General features: G+C 38.4%; 1 protein-coding gene and 1 non-coding gene across 5 annotated transcripts in view; both read left to right on the top strand.

The window, feature by feature from the left end:
- Positions 1-1,103: 1,103 nt before the first annotated feature.
- Positions 1,104-22,112, top strand: part of ZFR (zinc finger RNA binding protein) — a 44,151-nt gene continuing 23,142 nt past the window's right edge. For 3 of the 4 annotated variants that reach the window (XR_012635489.1, XM_074931469.1, XM_074931468.1), the window contains exons 1-7: positions 1,104-1,193; positions 1,490-1,574; positions 14,460-14,742; positions 16,471-16,615; positions 17,348-17,566; positions 18,816-19,063; positions 20,091-20,282. Coding sequence is in view for 3 of the 4 variants with exons in the window: in XM_074931469.1 (XP_074787570.1) it covers positions 1,157-1,193; positions 1,490-1,574; positions 14,460-14,742; positions 16,471-16,615; positions 17,348-17,566; positions 18,816-19,063; positions 20,091-20,282 (1,209 nt within the window). In the remaining variant the exon portion in view is untranslated. The remainder of the gene's footprint in view (positions 1,194-1,489; positions 1,575-14,459; positions 14,743-16,470; positions 16,616-17,347; positions 17,567-18,815; positions 19,064-20,090; positions 20,283-22,112) is intronic. The other variant, XM_074931470.1, reaches the window with a different exon arrangement.
- Positions 11,743-11,879, top strand: LOC141974050 (small nucleolar RNA SNORA66). The gene has a single exon (XR_012635671.1). It is a non-coding gene; the product is annotated as a small nucleolar RNA SNORA66 (small nucleolar RNA).

Here is a 22,112-nt window from a genome sequence, read left to right as displayed (position 1 = left end):
GGGTTTCAGTTTTGCTTTGTTCAGAGCTTTGAGAAGCATCTGCTGCTCAGAAGGGCTGTGTAAAGGTGGGACAGTCACGGGGAACAGATGCAAATCCAGTCACTTTCAACAGGAGGTTACTGCACTGGCTGCAATATGCTGCCCAATGGTTTTTAGTACTGCTGGTGCCTAGAAACTTCTGATGGCCTGCTGGTGCACAGAAACTTGAGGTGAATGGGTCCTGTATGGTTGAGGCATTACCTCACATGTGCAGTAAGTACATGGGAACTACTGCAGAATTAATTTATGGATGTTTCCACTCTGTGGTGCCTTGGGGACAGGTCAGACCACGTGCACATGGCTTTAGTTGGACCACAGCAACACTGGTCTTCATGTGTGTGGTTGAGGGGGTGCAGCTGGGGGCCCAGGTTAACCTAAAACTTGTTTTAAATTTAGACAAGCTGTAGGTCCTGCTGTGAACTCTGTATGTGTGTACTACCTGCAGCTGCTGCCTTTCAGCTCTGTGACCTTGCAACAGTGCCAACTGTGTACCTGCTTTGTACGCCAGGCTTCTGCTGAACGCGTGCTTGCACAGGAAAGCCGCTAAATACTGACGCGTGCAGCACACGCGTGGGGACAAACACCAGAACGCGGCAAGAGCGGTGACCCGCTTCACCTGGACGGCTGCTACCAGAGCTACCTACCGCGACGCGTTGTGGCTGTGCGAGCAAGAACGAGAAGCCAATCCAATCTTTGCAATATGAGTCGGCGGCTAGGGGTGTGGTGTTGCCGCGGGCGCGGGAGGAGGGGACAGGCAGGCCCGCAGGCAGCGCTGCCCTCGGCGCGGCCCCGCGTCCCGCCTGGGCCTGGGGCCTGGGGCCTACCGCTCCCAGCGGCCTTTGCAACATCCCGCGCCTGCGCGCGGGAGGGCCGGCGCCTGCCGCGCGGGGGCGGTGCGCGCGCCTGCGGGCGGGGATAGGGAGCGGGCGGCGGGCGGACTGCAGCTCCCGGCACCCCGCGCACATCCCGCGCATGCGCACGGCGGCGGCCCGGCCGCGCTTCGCCGTTGTCGCCGTAGGTGGGTGGGTGGGGGGAAGGGAGCGAGAGCGGTGGTGAGGAGGGAGGGGGGGGTGAGAGTTGAGAGTTCAGCTGTCGCTGTTGCTGCCATTAAGGACTCATGATTCCCATATGCCCCGTAGTTTCGTTCACCTATGGTAAGTAACGGCGCCCGGTTATGTGTGTGTGTGTCCGTGGGCGGGGAGGGGTAGGCGATGTGGCCTACCCGCAGGGGGGGGGAGTGGGGTAGGGGTCGTCCTGAGGAGCTGTCTGACCAGGCGCTCGCGCGCTCTTTCTGTCCCGTGTCTGCCTATTCCCTTCTCTTCCTTCCCCCGTCCCTTTCTTCGCCCCCCCCCCCCCTCCTCCCCCCTTCTGCTGGGCCTACTGTCATGGCCCCAACCGTCACCGCCGTCGCCGCTGCTGCCGTCGCCGCTTTTTGGTTACCGTGCCACAGTGCCCAGCCGGCTGGGAGAAGATGCCAAAATGGCCACCGGCAACTACTTTGGATTCACCCATAGCGGGGCTGCTGCCCAGTATAGGTAACCACCGCGACCCCTCCCTGCCCTGCCCTGCCCCGCCCCGCCTCTCCCTCTGTTCGGGCCCGCTGCTCCATTTCCCCTCTTCGCCTCCAGTCCCGTGTCCCCTCGGGGTGAGGTCTCGGGACGGCTCCCATCCCCCGCCCCGTGCGGAGGCCTCTTCTGCACCCCGCTCTGCCGGGATGGTTGTGCCTGGGACCCTGCTGCTTGGCTGTCCTGCCCACGGGTGTGTTTTCTTCTTCTCCTCCTAGTAAGGGCCTCCCTGTATCCCCAGTGGTGTGAGGGTGGGGAGGTGAAGCTGGGCACCACGGTGGTGGAAGAGAATCAGCGGCAGCATCAGGTCCCAAGGCCGTTAAATTAAAATGGCCACTTGCAGTCAACACCACCAGCGAGTTAACTGTCTGCTGCCCTGGGCTCTTCTCCTCCTTCAGCCTTAGAGAAGATAGGGCTTGCTCCCACTTATATCAGTGTGGGAGACAGAATCCTTTTTAACATAGGCTGGAAAACTACCTATGGAAGGCTGTATGGATAAGGGAAGAGCTGAAGCACCAGAAAATACACGGGACTTTATTCCATTGAAGCAATGTTATAATTAATGTCTCTGATTCCATTGAAGCGATGTTATAATTAATGTTTTTGAGAAAGTAGAGAAGATATTTCAAAGGCCTGGCACCTTTAAAAAAAGATTTCCTACCTTGATATCTAAGACCAGGAGCAGGTCTTCTAGTGGGGCTCGAGGACCTGTAACTATATCCTGTACAGGCGCACTGCCATAAGTCGTTATCTTTTGTGTTTTTTGTGTGTCCAAATTATGTATTGGAGTGCTAAAAAGTAACTGGTAGCATTCATTATCTCACATTTTCTGAAATCAGATTACTTAATTTGGCAAAAACCAGATACAGTTAGGAACATCTTCTTATTTTTGGTTTGTATTGGAGTAGCACCTTAAAGTCGTTATTGATTTCATAAATCTGTAATAAACCCTTCATTGACACCTAAGTCTTGGTTAATGGGAAAACAGGAGAATAAAGCAAATATATGAGGGGTTATTAAAAAATGAATGCAGATGTGTGCTACTGTTAACTAGCTAATAAAAACTGCATACCTGACATAGTTTCAGGAATGTGCAATTTTTTGAAGGTCTTGGAATGACCCCGAATCTATTCTTTCTATTTTTTCCTGGAAATGGAGAGAATCTGAATTACATTTTGTTTACTCCAGTATTTAATAGTTAAAGGAGAGGATTAAATTTAGCTTGTCTTCTAGTTCTTTTAAGATTAGGTGCCTGCAGTATGTTTGTATTTCACTTGACCATTACAGTGAAACTTGAAACTGAGTTGCCATGGGGTATGAAGGAGCCTTTAAGTGAGTAATAAACCGAGATCCTTATGTCTGCAGTTTTGAATTGGAGATTAATTTTTAAAAATTATTATTCCTTTTATTGTATAGCTGAGGTGGTCTCTAGACTTACAAACCTGAACAACTCATTTGAAATTTCCTTTTGAATTGCAATATAAAAACATATAATTGGAATAACATTCAAGTTCAAAACTTGTTTTCATAGTTAATAATCCTAAATGTGTTCTTGAGAATGGAAAACTGATAAAAAGAAGCTTCTTCCTTTGCTATCGCAAGTGCAAGATACTATTTCATTTGCTATCAGTAAAAGAAACTACATCCTATAAATGGTTGATTTGCTACATCTGAAAGTGAAGAGACACAGTGATCAGTGTTAAAGCAGCCCTTTCATAAGAATGAATTTACTCTTTTTAGCAGAGAACACAGGAGCTTAAAATGTCTGAAAGGGAGCTTACCTTCATGGAGCAGACTTGGCAGGTCCTTACTAGTTTGTTTATAGAGTGCTACAAAATGTATATTTGAGAAAGATAGTGGTGGTAGGATTTCTCAGTTTCCCATGGTCTTCCCACAGGCAGGTGTACAAGAAGCTGGGAAAGAGCATCACCAGGGCAGCTGACCTGAACTAGCCAAAGGGATATCCTGTAGCATAGGAGGTCATGCTCAGTACATAAACTGGAGGGGTTGGCTGGGGGCTGATGCCTGCACAGGCATCGATCAGTGGGTGGTGAGCAATTGCATTGTGCATCAGTTGTCTTTTCTTGGTTTTATTTCTCCTTTTGTTTTATTGCTTTTCATTGCTATTAATATTCTATTATTATTGTTATTATATTTTAGTTATAAAACTGTTCTTATCTCAACCTATTTTTCTTTTTTTTTTTTTTTTCATTCTACTCCCTATCCTACTGGGAGAGGGGAGGAGCGAGCGAGTGGCTGCTGACACTTAGTTGCGGGCTGGTGTTAAACCACAGCACTGCTGTAACAGTGTAAGCAGTATAGTTCACTGAATTGACTAGATAAGAAAGGGAATAGATGTCTGTCTCTATTAGTTCTTAAATACTACTTTTCATAAAACACATTTGAAGTCTTAACTTGCTTCATATTTAATCAAAGGCACCAAAAGAGCTTTAAACCTGTAAATAATGGATTAGAAACATTCTTGTTCCTTTCAGTGTTGTCACTGCAGAAAATTTTCTGCTGCCCTGCTCATCAAAATTCTTTGTGTGCACTACCCAGTAATAATATCATGATTTAATGAGAGAAGCATTAGATTATGCAAATACCAATACAGGAAATTTCTCTGAATATTGCAATACCTTTACAATTTGTGCTTTCTGCTAGTGGTAGTATTGGGGCCTAAGGTTATAAATCTGCATGTGATGCAAACTTCACCTGTTACTTGTTTAACTGCATTAATCCACCTATTTAGGAGCCTGAAATAAATGTGGAATTTGGTTATAGGAATCCTCTTTGTGTGTGTGTAGGCTCTGTGGTTCACCTGAACCACTGTGTGTCTATTCAGTTTGAAACGAACAGCCTAATATTGGCTTGTCTTTCATGTGTAAAATATATTCTTGATTCAGTGCTGAAGAGAGGCATAGTTATGCTTGTATTCTAAAGCTGACTAATTGAAATGTAAGGGTGCTGGTGGAGAGATAGGAGCATTGAGAAATGTTTGGACAGAGAAGTATGCAAGTGTGGTAATCTCATTTAATTTAACCCTGTGTTAAGATTTCTGTTTCTGTTAAAAAGCTGAAAGTTCTTTAAGTGTCTGAGTTTCATCCTAGTGATATTCATACCGTGTCCTTGCTCTAATGAGACAGAACACAGATTGGACGTTCTTGGGGAGTTATGAGTCACTTGTTAACTTTGCATTACCTTCAAGTAGTGAGACTATTACTATGTATGGTGAGCCTTTCACAGATAAAGGCAATTTTAGCAGTTCAGGTCCAGAATGCCTGTTATCTTAGGTTCAGATGCAATCTTCTAGGCAGTCATATGAAATTAAACTCTTGGAATTATAGTTTGTTTGGAATTCAGGTGCATTGCACGATGTTACAGAATATCTGAGAGGCTGGTGGAGAACAGCAAAGGAGGGTGAAATGCTGTGGATGGTTAAGTTGGCTATTGAGTATTGTTTGGGGATAGAGTGTTTGTTTCCCACGTTTGCTAGTACTTCTCATTTACTGTTGTCTTCAGTGCCTGCCTCAGTTACCTCTTCTTCATCAAGATACTGGTTTCAAAAGTATGCAGTCTTTCAGAGACTTTAAGGCTGTAATTCACACAGACTGCCAAGGCCAAGCTTAAAGTATCACTCAACACAATTCAGATTTGTACTGGTGGACAACAGGAAGATAAGGGTAATAGCGAATAGGACTTACAGCCTCTTCTGAAGTGGAAATGTACTACTAGACTTAAACCTATGTTAAGAGAAACATTTACTCATCTTACAGTATTGTGTTATATGCACCACACTGTAAAATGCAGGGGCAGTAAAAATCATCATAGTTTTATCGTAGGATGGAAGTACCAGTATCATAGTATAAAAACTCCAAATACTTTCTTTCTGCAGATTTTATGACCATACTATCTTGAGTTGCATCACACCTTGCAGCATATGCGTTTTTAGCAAAAGAGACTTCACTGAATATGATAAAGCTGTGTGGTGCTGATGCTCATGTTCAACCAATGTTAGTCTTAAGTGCTATCCTGAACATGCTGTTGTAGCTTACTTAATGTATGCAAGAAGCCTTCAGTAGGCTACTGCTGTTTATGAGAAGATTTTGGTAGATTTATCTTCAAATCAGTGAGGTCCTACTCTCAAAGGAGGTATATCAACGTTAGAAAGGCAGTAAGGAGCTCTGAGTTTAACATGGGCTGTCTGCCAGTATTGTGATTGACAATGGTGGGGAGACAGGAGGTGATGGTAACTGGGGAGGAAAGGTGCCTCACTCATCAGAGGACCCTTTGCCATTCTTAGGGAGGAAGTCTGCTAACTAGCTGAAGTTTGCAGTAGGCTCATGTTTTTAGGAATGGGGTACTTAATGAAGCTTTTCTGTTAATGGCACTGTTATGTCCTTCATAGTTGTAACTTCAAAATGGGTTGACAGTTGTAGGCTTAACTCTGGAGTGTTAAATAATTTGTGAAATTTGGTCTGCTATTAAAATGCAACAGTGGTAGGTTGAAGTGTAGTTGTAGTATTGGTACTGGAAAATCAAAGAAGTAGCTTAAGTCGGGAAATTTAGGATGTTCTAAGAATTACATACAGTTTTCCATACCAGTGAGGTTTCTTTCCTTTTGTAGAGAACTTAACAATTTTAGTATTTTTTCTGTTTAATATCTTAATTAATGATCTGGATAATGAAGCAGAATGTACCTTCAGCAAGTTGCCCAGGGAAGTTGTAGAGTCCCCAACCTTGGGGATACTCAGAAGCAGTCTGGACACACTCCTGGGTGACCAGATGTAAGTGGCCCTGCTTGAGTGTGATTGGACCCCCAGACGACCTCCTGAGGGCCTTTCTAACCTCAGCCAATCTTTGATTCTGTGATTTTGATAGGGAAAATCTTAGTAGTTAGTAGCTAGTACATTTTCAGACATAACATCTCAAGCTCAGTTCCTCTTGTGTGTCATCATTGTGACATGGCAACTAGGTGAATAAAATCCATGCTTTGATAATGAAGAAAGCTGTCCATTTTGTGCAACTGGGTAAAGGGGGGTAGATACAGAGCATATATTACACTCTTAAGACACCTGCAGTTATGTTGTGATCTACAGTGAGGAAAATGTTAAAGATTTTGATTGGATTTAAATCAGGTCATGAGGCTAAATGTGAAGATTACAAAGCAATAAGGATGCATTGAAAACATGAGGATATTAATCTTTGAGGCAAGTTATTGATAATATATGGTTTAGCTCTCTAGTAGCAATCAGTATTTTTTGTTTGTAATGGAATGACGCGAGGATGTTTTTAGAAACAAGAGGAAAGGAAACTCAAAATTGCTATGAAGAACTGTCTTTTTTAGGCCTTATTTAGTTAAACTGCAGAATATGTTATTAGGAACTGTTGAAATTTAACAGTTCAAGAGGGGATTGCACATACGCGTGCCTTCAGGCTCCTTTTTGGATTCTTTGTGAATTGCATTACAAACTGTTCTGTTCACAAAAGTGTGATAATAGGAAATAATAATTTTTGTTAAAGTTCTGAAAAGATACTTTATGCCCATAGTGAGTTATAGGCTCTAGAAAAACAGAAGTAAAGTCACTTCTAAAGTACAACTTACTGTAGTGTGATATTTCACCATTTTATTCTGTTTATTGTCAAGTGTGTTTAGGAGGGAAAAAGCTAACTTTATTTGTTGTTATTAATATTGTTTTTACTTTGCTCTGCCCAGGTTCCATTAACTCACCTGAAACTTCATCTGACCAGCTACTTGGTTGTGCCTCTTGGTAGGTTAGGATCTGAACAAGCAGCAGACTGTAGTGCTGATTTTTTGTAGAGTTAAGTCATACGTGTTTCAGCCTTCATATCCCTGAAAGAAAAACTGCAAAACTGTGGTTTTGCTCTTCTGCTACTAGTAGAGTAATCTATGAAGCTCTGAGAAATCTGGCAGTTAGGTCTCAACAAGTATAGTTTCCTTAATACTAAAATGTTCACATGTTCTTAGAAGTTAGAATTCAATAAATAAGTCTCTTTTTTTGTTCAAGATATTTCTATTTTAAAAATTATTTTAAGAGTAGCTTAAATGTTTTGCTAAGCTAGCCTGAAAATCACTTCTTTAAATGAAAAAAATAACCTGCAAGAAATATGTTCTAGAAGTTGTAATTTCTGAGGAAACTTGTAGTCTGGATAGACACAAAATTGGTTTTAGTCCTGATCTTAACTTTTGTATCAAAATAGCACTCTTCAGAAAACTAAACCGAAAAAACTTTAAAATGTTCTTTACTTCTAGGAAGACAGTTTTCAGTGTTAAGCACCCTAAAAGAGCTAGAATACCAGCAGTGTTAATGCATGTGTAATGGGTGTTAGTACAGAGGTACACTGGAGATCAGCATTTTTGTTTTTCTTTGGCTTACATGTACATGAGTTACAATTTTGTTTTGTTTTTAAGTTAAATCAGTCAGTGTAATGGAAAGCAAGGATAATGGGGAAACTTTTATGTGCTTCCTCTATATGTATCTTTTAATGCTATATATCTTATATGCAAATAGACTGCTTTTTCCTGAAAATGTGTTCCTCAGACAATAATTGCTACAGATACCTTATTAAATTTCTTAACACGTGACTTACTCCATAAATAACATGGAAAATAATTATCTTACAGTTTTAAGTTATTTGAACCTATTACCTGGCAAAATAGATATCAAGAAAATACAATGCTTTGATATAATGCGATTGTTAACATGCAAAAAATAAAGCTTTCTGCTTTCAATTTACTTTTTTACAAAAAAACCCTCAACACTTTTTTTACTAGAAAAGGCCAATAGCTGGAAATGGAAAAGGACATGAGCCGAGTGCTCTATGTAAGAGAATTTGTTTCTTAATTACTCTTAATTCTCTGTCATTCTTGGGCTGATAAATCACAGGAAATCCAGACCTTCTGTCAGTGTTGCTATATAAAACTTAACTAGCAAGTGAGGGTTCTGCTATATTAGATCTAATAGTTACAACACCAGTTTTCATCTAAGGTTTTTTGTGAAAATATGTTGCTTCTTTACAAACCTACATTATATAACTATTTAAGTTAAACCAGTGTGGTTTTGGAACAGGGAAAGAATGTTTTGCTAAGTGGACACCAGTACTTCTTTGAGCAGTGATTTCTGCCTTCTATCCAGTTTCAGACTTAATAATTTTAAGCGTGCTACCCACATTTTTTACCTTTGGAAGTCCTTATTTCTGTATCAGAAACACTGCTACACTTTCCTTGTTGAAAATCTTTGTGCAGTTCAGAAAAGGTTTTTAATTGCTGCTTGAATATTCTGGGTTTTGACAAGGGGAATAAAAATTACTGACAATCAGAAAATTAATCTGTTTATTTTAGTAGTTAATATAGAGTAGTAATAACTAACACCTGTTTTGAGAGGTTCTCAAGGTGTGGAGTTCTTGTTGCTGGTGTTTTAATACAACTTTGGCAAATGTAAGTGTTCAGGCTGGAATTTTTCTGGCTAAGTATCTACCTAGAATTACACTTTTTTGAAAAGCTATAGTAATAGCTTAATTGATTTTGTGGTGTAGAATTGAGCAGGGAGATCTTCATAACTCTTTGGTGCCTCAGTGTTTTTGAATGGAGACTTTCAAAATGAAAAAAAGATTTTTACATATTATACAGTTCTTAGTGTACACAGCAGTATCAAATGTTGATGCAATGAAAGCAGCTGCAGTCTTAGCATGTCCAGCTTGCAGAGTGTCTGGACAAAACATGCACCTGCCCTGGGAAAACATACTTTCACATAGTGAAAGGCATTTTATACACCAGACAGCAATGTGGACAAGGCCAGTTTTTGCTGTGGCCTTTGTTCTGGGATGAAATCTGCAAGACTATCAGCCACTGTGGCCACTCACCCTCTCTCCAGAAGATCAGATTGATAGGGAATTGGAGGTTAGTGTGGAGAAAGATACACGGTCACAGCTCACTGCATTCAGTCTTACCTAGGATGTTTAATATGATAGTGATATTTCATAAAATATGGCATTTGTTTTAATACTAATTCATGAGAAAGATTAGTGTATCTCATCATTAATGTCAGCACAATTTAGAATTCATGTTATTCAAAGTTTTGAGTCAAAGGTGTTTTACAAAAAATACTTTTCTCATGCACTGTGATAAAATAATTGTGAATACAGAATCAATGATCTCGGTCTTGAGGTTACTTAAGTAGGATGTGGAAGATAAGGGCAAGGTAGGTATACACTGTGATGTAAAACTTTTTGAATAGAAGCAAACTTATTTGGGAGGAGGAAGCAAAGAGCATGGGGAAATACCAATATGGATGTTGCAGTTTAAAACAGGTAAGGAAAACACGCTACATAAGGTACTCAAAAAGACCATCGGTAGCTGACTGAAACATACATCTACAGAACCTGGAGCAGGACAGTTTGTAAACTGGCTCTGGCTGGGATAGTGAAAACAGTGAAGTAGAAATCTGAGTTGGAAGATGAGTGTTGAAGAATGTGTTTTGTTCCTAGAAAATAGAAATTAAAGTCAGCTTGGTGGGGAATTAGTTGTTATTATGATCAGCTAAAGAAACAGGTGTGGTATGAATAAAATGTATTATTTTTGAATGAAAATTTCTGACACAAGAGGTAGTGTAATAGCAATACAATGGAATACAATTTGAAGCTGCCAAGTCCTTCACCCACTTCTTAAAGAACGGTGTTTATTTTGATAGTAAGTTAAAACACTATATCAATTGTAATTGAAGCTGCAGTGAATAGAATGATCACAAACTGGGTTTGCCTTATGTAAATGTTGGTCTAGAGCCCGTTTTCTTTTGAAACTAAAGCAAAAATAATTGACAGTGAGGGTGCTCAAACAGTGGAACAGGTTCTCTATAGCAGTCTTGCAGTTTCCTTTTGTTGGAGGTGATCAGAACCTGCCTGGACAAAGCCCAGGGAAACCTAATGTAACTTTGAAATTAGCTGTGCTTTGAGCACTGGGTTAGAACACATGACTTCCAAATCTTTGTTTCAAACTCAATTACGCTGTGATTTTTTTAAGCTCCACCTAGTTAATAAAGCTGGTTGAACTGAGTATCTTTCCATATGAAGAGAGATGGAATTCCTTGAATTCAAAGATGCTAATAAGAATATCAGAATTGACCTACACATAAGACTGGCTGAGTTACCATGTCAGTAAGTTAATTTCTCTGTGGTGCTGCAGTACCTGTTTGCGTGTCCTTAGCCCATAGAACATACAGAGGAATTAAGTTCAACTTTTCCCCACTGTGTTGGGGAATTAAGCGAAATTGAATTACTTCTTTTGTTGTGGTGAAGAACACACATGTGGCTTGTTGCCGTAGCTCAGCTGACATAGTGTATTTCATTGTTGCTTTAATAACTTGATCATATGCCTAAATCTTTTGGAGTTTTATTTATTGGGACCAAGTTGAAATACTTTGTGGTGCAATATGGAAATTATTACTTAGAGATTAGTAAAGGAATTGTAGAGAAGGAGCTGGTAGATGTGAGTATAATTAGAAGAGTGATTATCAGATAGGAATAATTGCAGTGGAATTACCTAGGGATTGATTCTGAGTGTTACTTTGTATTAGTACAACATGTCATGATACTTGATGTAAGGAAAATATTGTCAATACACAGGTAACTTTACAAGAAGCTAACCTGAGGAAGCTAGACTGTTTGGAAAGAAAGCAGTGTCTGGAGCAGAATGGGTAGCACACCTAAAACTTCAACTGAAATGATGCATATGGTTCTTGCCATCTGTAGTCAAGAAAGAAGAATAGATAATACTAGGATAGGTGCACAGATGAACTACAAGAAAGATCAATGGAATAGGGAGTCTGGCAAAATAATCTAGGAGGTGGTATGTTCATCTCAGTGGATGTGATGAGGCAGTAATCACCAAATTAGGATAAAAACTCTTGTATGTTAAATGAAGTTGGCACAAAAATCTTTTCATGTAAATTAATTACATGAAGATGATCATCTTAAAGTAAAAAGGTTTCAGTAAGACCATGGAGAGAAAAAGGAATGTCATAAATTTAGAAAAGATGTCATCATGAATTTCTATAACATAATATAACATAATTTTTAAAAAGGAAGAAGCAGTTAATTCTAGAATATTTTTCTTGCAGCCTTGCAAACTCGATCACTAGCTCTGCATGATGTTGCAGAAGCAAGGGGAACAGGTTTGCTAAAGTAAACATGGTCATAGAACTGTATTAGCCTTAGAAATCAAAGTGTTTGGGCTGTTCATTCTATACCATGATAAAGAATTTCTGTACAAAAATAGCACAGAAGAAATTAAACTGTACCAGAATCTATTTAATGGTCTTCCTGATAATGATCATACTTAAAACTGTCAGGTAACTTTAATCATATGTAATCTGAGAACAAAAGCATTTTCTTTGATAAACTGTCTGGTATTGTTACTTCATAGTGTGTTGTGAGCACTGTATCATGTTTTGTAGTAGTAATTTAAGTACAGTTTCATGAAACTTGGAAGACCCAAGTTAATGCTTCCTGGACAAGTCCCTGTTCCTTTTCCTCCTCCCATTTTTTTTTTCCCCTCCTGTTTCCCTGTGTATAACTTACATGGACTCTGGCACCCCAGCAGAGTTGGTTTTTAAGCTCCAATGTTTCTAATATTTCTACTGTGTTAGAAAACAAGGCCAGAAAAAAAAAAATTAAAAAAAAATCTCATTTTCTCCTGGTTTGATTTAAATCACTGCACTGAATAGCTTGATAAGTAGCAGAACTAGCACCAGGGATGAGGGATGAAATAGGATGGCATAGTCAGGTTTGATATATGAGAGGAGGGATGAGTAAGAGTGGGGATAAGATGAAGCAAGACTTTCCTTGTTGGCAGTATTGGACTGCTGATGTGTTCAACTGCAGCCTGAGTTAAACAGTCTGCTGTCTCTTTTCTCAAGTTATTGTGTTTTTAGTGGATGTATATGATAATGATAATTGCATCAAAATCTGTGAAATTTACACTTCTCTACTTCTGTTAGTTTTGTAGATAATGGGGCATAATTGTATAGACTGTGATTCACTTCTACTATCATGAAAGTCTTCCTGAATTTTCTGGTGGAGTGCTATTTCTCATCTTAAACTGACAAAACACCAGAATCTTCCTATGTCTGTCAAGTAGAAGGAATTGTTTCAAGTGGTGGTGGGAGCTACACCGAAGTGGTTTAGATCTTTTCCTTCTACTGTTACACTAAGAAATTGAAAATAAAATGAAACATAGTTGTGAGTACAACTCCCAACTGAATTAAATTTGGATGGAATGCAAGTGGTCTTTTAGTCAATCAAGGGCCTACAATGGGAAGAAGGTAAAGTGCCGGCATAGAGGTCCAATAGTAATAAATTTTCTCTGTTTCTGCTATAATACTGTTTTTTTAAATACATTGAAGTTCATGGGTTCTGCTGTAATTAAAATTATTTAATCAGTTTTCCTATAAAAAATAATTTCTAAATGCAAGGGAGTTATGGAAATGTCTTTTGCAAAAATAGTATGTGTAGTTAAGGTGCTTTGTTTGTGGTAGTTATGTCAGAGAGAATATTGCAGACTTTAGGAAAAATTACTATAACTTCTTCCTTTTGGCTTTGAGTATAACCATACTGCAATTCCATTGTGCCACTGAGTATGTTTGCTTGAAGTGAGATTTTATTTTCCTATTTTCTTCTGAAAAATAGGAGATACTGCCTTCTTGACAGCATGGAGTAGGTCTTGAAGTATTTTCTAATGGTGCTATGGAGATGTGAAACCCTATAAAGATTCTTAAATATTGAACAACAGTGTAGGAAGTGTACTAAAAAATTGAGAATAAACATTTGATCAGGACTTGATATCACTGTTCCAGATAGTGATATTTCACCTGGCTCACTTTATTTGTTTAAAAATCAGAATAACTATTTTTAAGTTTCTAATCATAATGGGGTTACACATCAGTATAGGACAACGTAATGCACAGTCATCCATCAATATAGGACAATAATATTAGTTTCTGTTCAAATAATTAAACATTTGAGGCCATAATTTTTCATTTTGGCTGTTACTATTTGCTCATCCTTAGTAAGGAGCCACATGCTTATGTCCTACCTGCGAAATTTATAGAGGGAGATTAGTCTCAGTGTGTGCCTGAAAGATTGCCAGAGCTTTGGTAGCAGTCATCTTGCTTGATCTGATTGTACTTTGGATGCTCCATGTTGTGGACTTCTGTACAAGTGAGTGGGGCTAGCTTTTATAATTCTAAACTTTTGTGAGAGAAGTCTTCTATCAGAGATGTGTATTTAAAGTGTCTCTGCCTTAAATGTAAGAGTTCTGAGCTAATTTTCATAGAAGTCTTTAAAACCTCATTACTTTAATATGGTTTACTGAAAAACTTCATGCAAGTGAAGGTCAGTAATGAGCTCTCACAGAAAAGTAGTATTTTTCTTAAATTGACAGGTACGTCAGTTTTACAGAGGAACTACTAAAGCATTTAAGAACCTGTCAGCCATGAAAAGATAACAGTTTAAGACTTCTCTATTATTTTGAATGAAAGTCTTGTGAATGAGTGAGACTTCCAGTGCTTGAAAAAACCCCCAGCAGAAACACCTCCCCTTGCTAAGAAAGTCATCACCTGCATGATATGTGTGCATCCACAGAAATTTCAAAATGATACGTTCTTTTTAATGAGGGTGGAGGAGAGGTAATGAAAGCCATTAGAGTGTATGCATAGATAGCTGCTCCAGGTCTGTTTGTAGAACAGACAACTATCAAATCTGGGATTTTGAAATGTGTAGGCATTATTTTAGTATGCTGGATTAATCTAATTATTTACTTACTGTCTTTTTCCAATATAGCCAGCAGCCAGCTTCGGGTGTAGCCTATTCCCATCCAACTACAGTTGCTAGCTACACTGTCCACCAGGCGCCAGTTGCTGCACACACCGTTACTGCAGCCTATGCTCCAGCAGCAGCTACAGTTGCAGTAGCCAGGCCTGCTCCAGTAGCTGTTGCAGCTGCTGCAACAGCTGCGGCGTATGGAGGCTATCCTACAGCACACACAGCTACAGATTATGGTTATACGCAGAGGCAACAAGAAGCTCCACCACCACCACCTCCTGTCACTACGCAGAATTACCAGGTGGGTTCCAAAAAAATTACAGAATCACAGAATCATTCAGGTTGGAAAAGACCCTTGAGTTCCAATCATCAGCCCTACTCTACAAAGTTCTCCCAGATTTACTTCTGTTGTATGATTTTTTAAATGATACATTAAAAGGGAGAAGCCTGTTCGGATATAAGAATGTGATGCTGTTTGTGTTTTTTTCTTCTGTGTATCAATTCAAACTACTTAGTAGTGAAAACAGATAGAATGTGAAGTGACTGCAGTGTCATATGACCTGTATAGAGGAATATCTATACGGTAGGATCCAGGATTTAGACATTGACACAATAAGCAATGAACTGATGTTTACCTCCAAGTGATTTTGGGAAACTACTGCTGAAAGGAGTAGTACTGTGTTGTCTTGGCTAGCTTAGATGTTCAAGTGGCATGCAGTAAACTGGGTCATGGAACTGATGCAGCTGAAAAAAAACATTCCAATAAAAATTTTCAGCAGATATAAAAATAGTTCCCTTGTGAGATTCCTGGGTGCCACAAACTACCCTTTGAGTAGTTTTTGGATACTCTTTGTGAGATCACTGCCTGACTTCATGTGGGTTCAGGCTCCTGCAAAAGGAAACTAATCTGTTTCATCTTGGATGTGTCTCGTAATAATTTTTTAACTTTTTAGTCCTAAAATTATCAAGGCATTATCTATATTCTAAATAGTATTTTAATTTGTTTAAAAGAACTGTTCTGTTGCTGCATGTTGTCAGTTCTTGTGTACAGCTTTTTAATTCGTTACATATGGTAATGAATTGTAATGTACAAGGCTTTCCAGTAGCATGTGTACTCATAATGATGAGGTCAGTTATTAGATTCATTCAGACAGAAAAGAGAGTTCCATAAAATAAATAAAAATAATTGTAGTTTACACAGGTTGGATGGAAAAGAGATTCTATTGTTATTTCTTGGAAATAATAAGAATTTTTATATACTAGTACATTTTAGCTTTAATAGTTCATGCCTTGTTACCCCTCAGTTGATCAGCTCCTTACCCTTTCCCATAAATATGGTGAAGATGAGAGAATAGATGTACATGCGTATATGTGTACATTGTAGGCCCTCCTCTTAAAGCTTACTAGCTATCTCACAAGTTCTAGGGGTATGAAATGGACTACTTGCCTTGCTGTTATAGACTCCATGTGGTTCCCTAATGGACTAGTTGATACACCAAAGGTTAAGAACACTTTAGAAGTATCACTTCCATAGTCTAAAAAATATAACCAAGAAAAGTATAGTTAATGATGGAATTTTTAGAGCCAATATAGAGCTGTGTTTGTAAAGTAGTGAATTTATTGTGGTCTGCAGAAATTCACATTTTGTGGAGATCTGTGGTGGCTTTTCACTGAATATTTTACAGACATGTAATCTGATACAGTCATCATGAAAAACTAATGAGAGTAGTTGCTTTTCAGTAACAAAAATAATTTGGTAGGGAAAGAGATTTAATAGTGTGAAGTTAATTCCTGTACTGAGTCTGAAAAAGACCAGCAGGGTGATTTTCAGGCTTGAACTATCTGTAAAGATAAATTTAACATCTTTAATGCTTTTATTTGTATATACTGTATCTGTAAATATTCTTTTAAATCTACTTTCATGGACCAGAAGAAAATACACTTTCTTTGGTTGTGCTAATGACTTTTATTACTCCAGGTATATACTTAAAGGAGAAATTTGCTGGTTTTTCTTTTCTTGAATTTTTAGGATTCCTATTCTTATGTTCGCTCTACTGCCCCAGCTGTAGCTTATGACAGCAAACAATACTATCAACAGCCAACAGCAACTGCAGCAGCTGTGGCTGCTGCTGCCCAGCCTCAGCCTTCAGTAGCTGAATCATATTACCAGACCGGTAGGTGGCATGATTCAAACTGCTGTCATTATACAGTCTGTGTACTATTTTAATACCATAACATTTTTTTTTTAATTATTTCACATACTTTTTTTAGTTTTGTCATGTAATCTCTCTCAGTCTGTAGAAGAATTTGCTGCACCTAGAACTTGAACATTATTGTGACGTTGCCATAAGTATCTGTGAGGTTTGGATTGTTACTAAATACACTCAAAACACACTTCTAGGCAAGCTTCTTGTTGATTTGTCTAGAAACCTTGCTGAAGTAGGTTCAAGTAGTCAGTGGTGGGTTCAGATAATAACTGGATTATAAGGACTTTTAAAGTTCTTAGTTCTCTTTTGGTATGAGTGCAGCAAAGCATAAATACTATTTACTTTTAATTAGGAATAATAGGAAACTTTAGGTGTACTTTTGTTTAGTGTGCTCTAGTAAAACCATTGAATGAGAAGGTTGTTTAAGAACATGGTAGCACAGTTTAATGAAATCTGAGGCTTACTAGTGTGAGCTGTGTATCAAACAGTTGTGTAATACATTGTACACAGTGCATCACCATGACTGTAAAAAAAAAAAACAAACCAATAAAATAACAAACCACAATACAAACTAAACCAAACCCCACTTGTTATGTATTTATTCCTCAGCATGTGGTTAAGTATTACCTAATACAGTTTGCATTTCATTCAACTAAAACATATCAGTGTTCATACACTTTTATTTTCTATCCTAATTAGCTCCGAAAGCAGGATATAGCCAAGGGGCAACTCAGTATACCCAAGCCCAGCAAACACGACAAGTGACAGCTATAAAACCTGCAACCCCAAGTCCAGCAACTACTACATTTTCTATATATCCAGTATCATCTACTGTGCAGCCAGTGGCAGCTGCAGCTACTGTTGTTCCATCCTATACTCAAAGTGCAACGTACAGTACAACAGCAGTTACTTATTCTGGTAAGAATTTTTCATATTATGTCTCTGGGATCTTTGCTGTTGCTACAGGAGAGGCTTTAAATACTGAGAATTTTACAGTTCATGTTCAGTTAGATTATAGTCTATTGAAAAGTATCAACTAGTTCAGTCATTATAATGGCAAAATATTGCTCTTTCTTTAAAAAAGGTTTGATGTTTATATGTGCCTGTTTTCTTGCATGTGAGAATATACAAAGTGTTGGCATCGCTACATGCACGGTGTTCTGCAACTTACTGTAATGTTTGGAAAGAAAAGATGGGGGATATTAAAAATAAGGGAATTCATCCACACAAATATTACCCAGGGAAATTGGAAGGGAGCATGCTGCCATCAGACAGGGAAGAGCAGTCCAGTATTAATCTTGCAAGTTTTGGCTGTCTTGACCCAAAATGTGGGGAGAATGGACACTGAAAAAATGAATTTTCTTCAAACATTAGAAATCCAAAAAGTAGTTGAAAATTAGATGTTAACTTTATGGCCAGATGGTAATCAACTGGCATGTTATAGCTACTTTGAACTTCTTGTTTTGTTTGTTTTCTGTCTAGAAAGGGATTTTAAGACTTCCTCGAGACAGAACCTGATCAGAGGATTAAACTAGTTGAACCAGTAGATGTAGGAATTTTATGGGAAAACTGGCATAAAGGTGTGAGCACCCAGTTTTCTTGATTTATTTAACTTTAATACTAGAAATCAGGGAATGCCTAGGAAGATTTCAGTGAAAAAGCAGCTTCTTTCTACTAAACTTAAATCAGTGAAATAAAATGTAATAGCACTACCCATTCTGTGCTTTATCTTCCCCCCCCCCCCTACTCTACATAATGTCTGTCCTCTTTGCCATTTGGAAACTTGAATCTGGTTCTAGAAGACTGCTTACGTCAAGTGGCCCTTGATAAGTCTTTTATTAAAATTCTTGTTACATCATACTTAGTCTTACAGATATACCAGGAAATTTCACATATTCTTTAGGGATGTTTTGATGTATCTAACATAACTACATGTCTACAAAGATGTGTCTAAAATCAAATATATTCCTGATACAGTAGGTAGCTATTTACTGGTGTTATATGAAACATGAATAAAAATTCATATTGCCTAACAAGATATCAATAAATTGTTCATATCCTGCCCTGCCCCCCCCCAACTATTATGCAACATGTTTTGAATTGGTATATTATGTAATTGATACATGATGTACAGTGATGTAACAGTTATTTTATTTTGATCTTTGAGGTACCTCTTATTCTGGCTATGAAGCCGCAGTGTATTCAGCTGCATCGTCCTATTACCAGCAGCAGCAGCAGCAACAGAAACAGGCAGCGGCAGCAGCTGCTGCTGCTGCTGCAACAGCTGCTTGGACAGGGACCACCTTTACTAAAAAGGCACCATTCCAAAACAAGCAACTGAAACCAAAACAACCTCCCAAACCACCCCAGATCCACTACTGTGATGTTTGTAAGATCAGCTGTGCTGGACCACAGGTACCTGTATTATGTAATACTCTGCTATACACTTTAGTCATAATTTCTTCAGCTAAAAAACAGACCCCTTTAAGAATATTTGCTAATTTTTGTAGGCATAATTCTGTACTTCCATTAAGGGAATAATTAAATGAAAATGTGTGCTATTACAGAAGGAGTTCCTGTGAGAAGACAAAAAGGTACATCCCCTGAGCTTCAGCAGAGAAGCTTCAGCTGTGCTTTGGACTTGAGAAATATACTGAACTTTAAATTTGACTTGCTTTTTTAGCATAGCAAGATTCATAGAAAACACTTTTTTCAAAACTCTGGAATTACATAAATTTTGTGAATGTTAAACCTGAAAGTTTATTCTTCATTGTATTCTAGTATCCCAGTTTAGTTTTGTAGTGGGTACAAGTGAGTAGAAAATAGGTATTAGCTCATGAAGAGTGTTAATGTTTATGCCTGGCCAAATAACAGCTCTTACTCTCTAGGTAAACATGTAATTATTTCTCACCCTGTCTGCTCTCTAGATTGCCAGTGTTGGTATAAGAACAAATACCAACTTCTGCGTTTCATTTTCAGCACACCTTTATTTATACACTACCTTTTTTAGCACTGTGTTTTTGTTGGGTTTTTTTTCGTTCTCTAGATATACTTGATCACTGTAATCTTGTAGTTTGAGGAAAATTGAAACTCAAGAATAATTTAATGCAATGCAGGAAACTGCAATTTTCTGATCATACCAGGTTTTCAGTGGTAATATCTGTTGACTCGTACTTGAGTGAGGATTTGAGAAGAGAAGAAAAGCCCATATTTTATTACCTAGAAGTGGAATCCTGGTGGTAGGAAAGAAAATTTCTTGGTCTTAGAAGTGACTAAGGCTAATGGCTTAGAGCATGTCATATGGAAGAAGTGCTCAGTGTAGGATGTATTTCTTACACAAAGCATGTGTTTTATGCTATGTTCTGTATTACATATATTCACATGAATGATGAACGAGCAGTACAAAGACAGCTTACAGTGTGTTTATTGTTTATTTAAACAGACTTACAAAGAGCACTTAGAAGGCCAGAAACACAAAAAGAAAGAAGCAGCATTAAAAGCTTCACAGAACACCAATAACAGCAGCACTTCTGCTCGTGGAACTCAGAATCAATTGCGCTGTGAGCTTTGTGATGTGTCTTGCACAGGGGCAGATGCTTATGCTGCCCATATCCGTGGAGCCAAGCACCAGAAAGTAAGAGTTTTCTCTTGTTCTTACTACACAAGTCAGTCATATATTTCTTCTCATTATTTTTTCTCATCTTAGAGAAGTGAAAATATGCAGAAACAATATAATCTGAATTACTTTCTTTAAAGACATTTAGTTCTGCTTTTTGTTTCAAACATCTTTAGGCTCACTATTAGAAGGGTCTTGTTGGGAGAAAGTGGGGAAAAATATTGCCATGGTATCAATGAGAAGACTCTGAATTGGGGAAAGTATGTAAATCATAGGAAGAAAGTGTAGAGTAAGATGAGGAAAAGAGTCAATGAGGACATGCAGTAGCATGCTTGTACCCCCAGATGCTTTTCAAGACTTTCTTGACATACATCTTTATTTGTATGGTGCTGTGAAGCTTTCAGTGTACTTTGAAACAGCGTAAGCTGAGTCAGTGCCAAGCGACAGGGCTATTATGCATCACTCCGTGGTATTTCTTGCAAAGAAAATTGGCATATGGGAGCAAGAAATAGTGTCCTGTAGTAGACTTTAAAATGAGTATGTTTGAAAGACTTTTGGTAAGCGTGTTTTTCCCTACTGTCTGGGTGCAGTTAGGTGGACATTCTGAAACAAAGACTGGGGACTCACACCCCTATGACCTGTGTTTTAAATTTGGCCATACAATAGTAAATGCAATGCAGTGTAGAATGTGTATTTAGATATTACAGATTTTCATCATACCTCTGGAAAGATTAATATCAGTAACAAATAGTATTAATATTCAACTTTTATAGATCTTTGCATCTCATAACACTGTACAAAGGGGCATCAGTAACATTGTTTCTGTTTTAAATCTGCTGTGAGATTTATTTATTTTAATAATTTTTCCCCAAGAGCAAAAATGTAGATAGACTTCTCTTTAGTGTTCTTTCATTAATAAGTTGAGTCATTACATTTTTGGGTTGTGCCCAATAACTCAATAGGTAAGCGGCATATAGTATATATTATCCTTATATATTTGGATGTAGCTTTCTCTCCCTCATAGGTAGTTGCTAGCCACTGCTGATTTAGGTTGTTATCAGTGTAAAAATGAAGTCTTAAAGGACTCTGATTTCTGTAGTACACTGAAGAGTCTTGTGCATTCCACTGGGAAAAAGTAATTTTGAATAGTCGCTTGAACTTGAATTTGTAGTATTGTGTGACACTAATATGTCTGTATTGAGATGGGCAACTGAAATACTTTAAAAAATAAGAACAGAAATCTAAGAAGCATATGTATATGGTTGTGTGCATGTCATGATTACTTATGTTTGTTTACATCAAAGGCAGGTCTCGCAGATTTGGGGTTTTTTACTGCTATTTTCAAAACCCAATCTTTAGTTTTGATTTTGCATGGTTTGGTCTTACAGATTACAAGCATTACGTTTTCAGGTGATGGTCAGCTGTCACCAGAAAGGAAGTACTCAATCTCAAGCATGTTGTGGAGAGGCCTCTGCTTATTACTTCTAAGAATAAACATGTACCTCTTCGCTTCTTATGAGATAGTAAAGAGCAATGGAATACGCCTCTCGCATCCTCCTTAACTATCCCTGCAGATGTGTTCTGTTGTGGTTTTTTTAAAAAAAAAAACCCAAAGCTTTGCCTAAGGAATCTTTCCAATTTTGCTAGGCAACCTCGAAATTCTTTCAGTGTGAATACTATTAAAATGTAGTGATCAAAAGATACAGTTGTTGAATCTAAATTAAATAAATCTTGTTTACAAATGCTATTTGGAACTGAAATTATCCAATCTACTACACTTATAGAGGGAGAGTAAAAAGCAACCAGGCAACAAACCATCACATTGAAACAGTTGAAGCAAAATGTTTC

Source organism: Athene noctua, chromosome Z (genome assembly GCF_965140245.1).
Source record: "Athene noctua chromosome Z, bAthNoc1.hap1.1, whole genome shotgun sequence".
Classification (NCBI taxonomy): domain Eukaryota; kingdom Metazoa; phylum Chordata; class Aves; order Strigiformes; family Strigidae; genus Athene; species Athene noctua.
The sequence above is the reverse complement of the archived record's forward strand: the minus strand, read 5'-3'. Positions and strand labels throughout refer to the sequence as shown.